At 40.1% G+C, this 2,008-nt stretch overlaps 1 protein-coding gene across 1 annotated transcript in view; it reads right to left on the bottom strand.

The window, feature by feature from the left end:
- The window catches only part of LOC106528651 (SH3-containing GRB2-like protein 3-interacting protein 1), a gene marked incomplete in the record, with an annotated part of 56,469 nt that overhangs the window by 32,770 nt on the left and 21,691 nt on the right, over positions 1-2,008 (bottom strand). Inside the window, 3 exon segments of the mRNA XM_014023876.1 lie at positions 427-602; positions 927-984; positions 1,103-1,159. Coding sequence (XP_013879330.1) covers positions 427-602; positions 927-984; positions 1,103-1,159 — 291 coding nt within the window.

Here is a 2,008-nt window from a genome sequence, read left to right as displayed (position 1 = left end):
GTGTTTGTTGTTGTTCCAGCAGCGGCTCGGTCACACGCTAATGTCATTAGTTCGTTATCATTACTGAGCTGCAGGACTGCTTCCCCCTCCCCCWTTTTTCACATCATGTCACCTGCTTGGATCTGTTATTATCTCGCTCTGAAGCATGGAGGAGTGTCACAGGTGAGCTCGTTTCAACTGCTTTTTACAACGTGGTCTCATTTCCGGACTCAATAATTTTGCTGATATTTCAGTTAAAATACGTAAGTAAAAATATTTATCCGAGTATAGTACTACCCCCACCCCACCCCCAACTTTATGGATGATTTTATGGATTAAATTTTACGCATTATACTTGAATAAATACGGTAGGTTAACATAACAATCGGATAAATGAAACCCTGTCAGCGCTCTGTGTCAGTCAGACCTCAGATCAGCCATGCTCACCAGAGAGGGAGAGAGCGCCAGGCCTCCCACCGAGGCTTTTAGCTCATCCATAGATGGAGGGACACACCTGGCACTGTCCGAAACCAGCGGCTTGATCTTGATTTTGAACTTTTTCTTGCTGTCCTCGTCTTCCTCTGAGTCGCTGGAGGTGAAAAAGTGCTTCTCTTTGAAGGCTGGTGGACACGTGTCAAGGACAAAGTGGGAGAAGTATCACATGCTGCACAGAGGACGGAGACTAATGTGACCGTGTGAAACATTGAGAGCCAGAACATCGCAAAACTGGAGAGCCTATCCGTCTGATCTGTCTCAGTTAATTATCCTGCATCGATGATCTGAATCTAATCCAAACTGGACAGCTGGACACGAGTCCAAATGTAGTGTCTGTCTCCTCACTTGGTCTGCAGAGACGCACACACACAGGGACTATTGATTCAAGCAATGAGTCACTCAACCAAGCAAGTCAATATGTTTGTAGGCAACGTGTCCGAAAGAAAGGATATCATCATCTTCATCACCAGGCTGTACACTGAAGCCCTCTTCATCAACATTAGGAGAAGCCTGCAGAGAGAAAGGACCAATCACATGAGAGCTGAGTTTCAGATTTAAACCCTGATGTCAGGTCTASAGAACATCATCATCATCATCATCATCATCATCATACACATTCAGTACTCACATATCTGTCCCAGTCGATCTCCCCATAAAACCCGTTAGGAGCCCCGTTGGCCTTTCTCTATCATCCAAAATGAAAACACAAAATAATACTGTATAAAGCTTGTGACAAATAAAAATATAATTAAAGGAATATTTGGCCATGTTAAAGTAGGGTTCTGTGGGAAAATTAAAATTAATCAGTATCTAACMTGCTGTAGATGCTTTTATGAAAGACCTCAGTTTGGAGAAATAAAGTTTAGAAGAAGCTAACAACCAGCGTGAACGCTGCAGAGGCTAAAGTAGTTTGCTGCCATTTGAAACAACTCAAATCTTAAAAAAAAGTGATATCAGACCACGCAAACGTTAACGTTAATTCCCCAAGACTTGATTATCCTGTAAGAGGAGTAACATAACACAAAAACCACAGTTCAGTATGTTTTTGATGTTGCAGAAGCTTAAAAAATAATAATAATCGCAGCTACATTCACTTTCTGGCAGAGATGTGCACAAGTCCAAGTCAAGTCCAAGTCTTTGACCAAAAATTCTTGTCAAGTCTCAAGTCTCTTGAACTCAAGTCCAAGTCTCGTTGCATGTTTCAGTTAAGTGGCAGTTTGATCAAAGGTGTTCTAACTATACTAGATTATATTCTAAAATACTACATTTTAATCAAATATTAAACATAGTATTATGTTTTAATAGTATTAAAACATAATACTGTTTAAAATACAGATATAGTTAATGTTGTAATAACAACAATCAACATTTAGAATGATGTTAACTGTATTTTGCACTTGTAATCTTACAAAAGCATTCTGTAACTAGAAGCACTCAGAGAGTGCAAACCTCCACCAAGACCAATTTCCCCCATCCTGTAAGAGTTAATGCTCAAAAGCAGAGATGGAAACACATTTGCTGAATAAGTTCTGAC

This window comes from Austrofundulus limnaeus, unplaced genomic scaffold, assembly GCF_001266775.1.
Source record: "Austrofundulus limnaeus strain Quisiro unplaced genomic scaffold, Austrofundulus_limnaeus-1.0 Scaffold393, whole genome shotgun sequence".
In the NCBI taxonomy this organism is placed as follows: Eukaryota; Metazoa; Chordata; class Actinopteri; order Cyprinodontiformes; family Rivulidae; genus Austrofundulus; species Austrofundulus limnaeus.
Note: the sequence above shows the minus strand (reverse complement) of the source record. Positions and strands in the feature narration are given on the sequence as shown.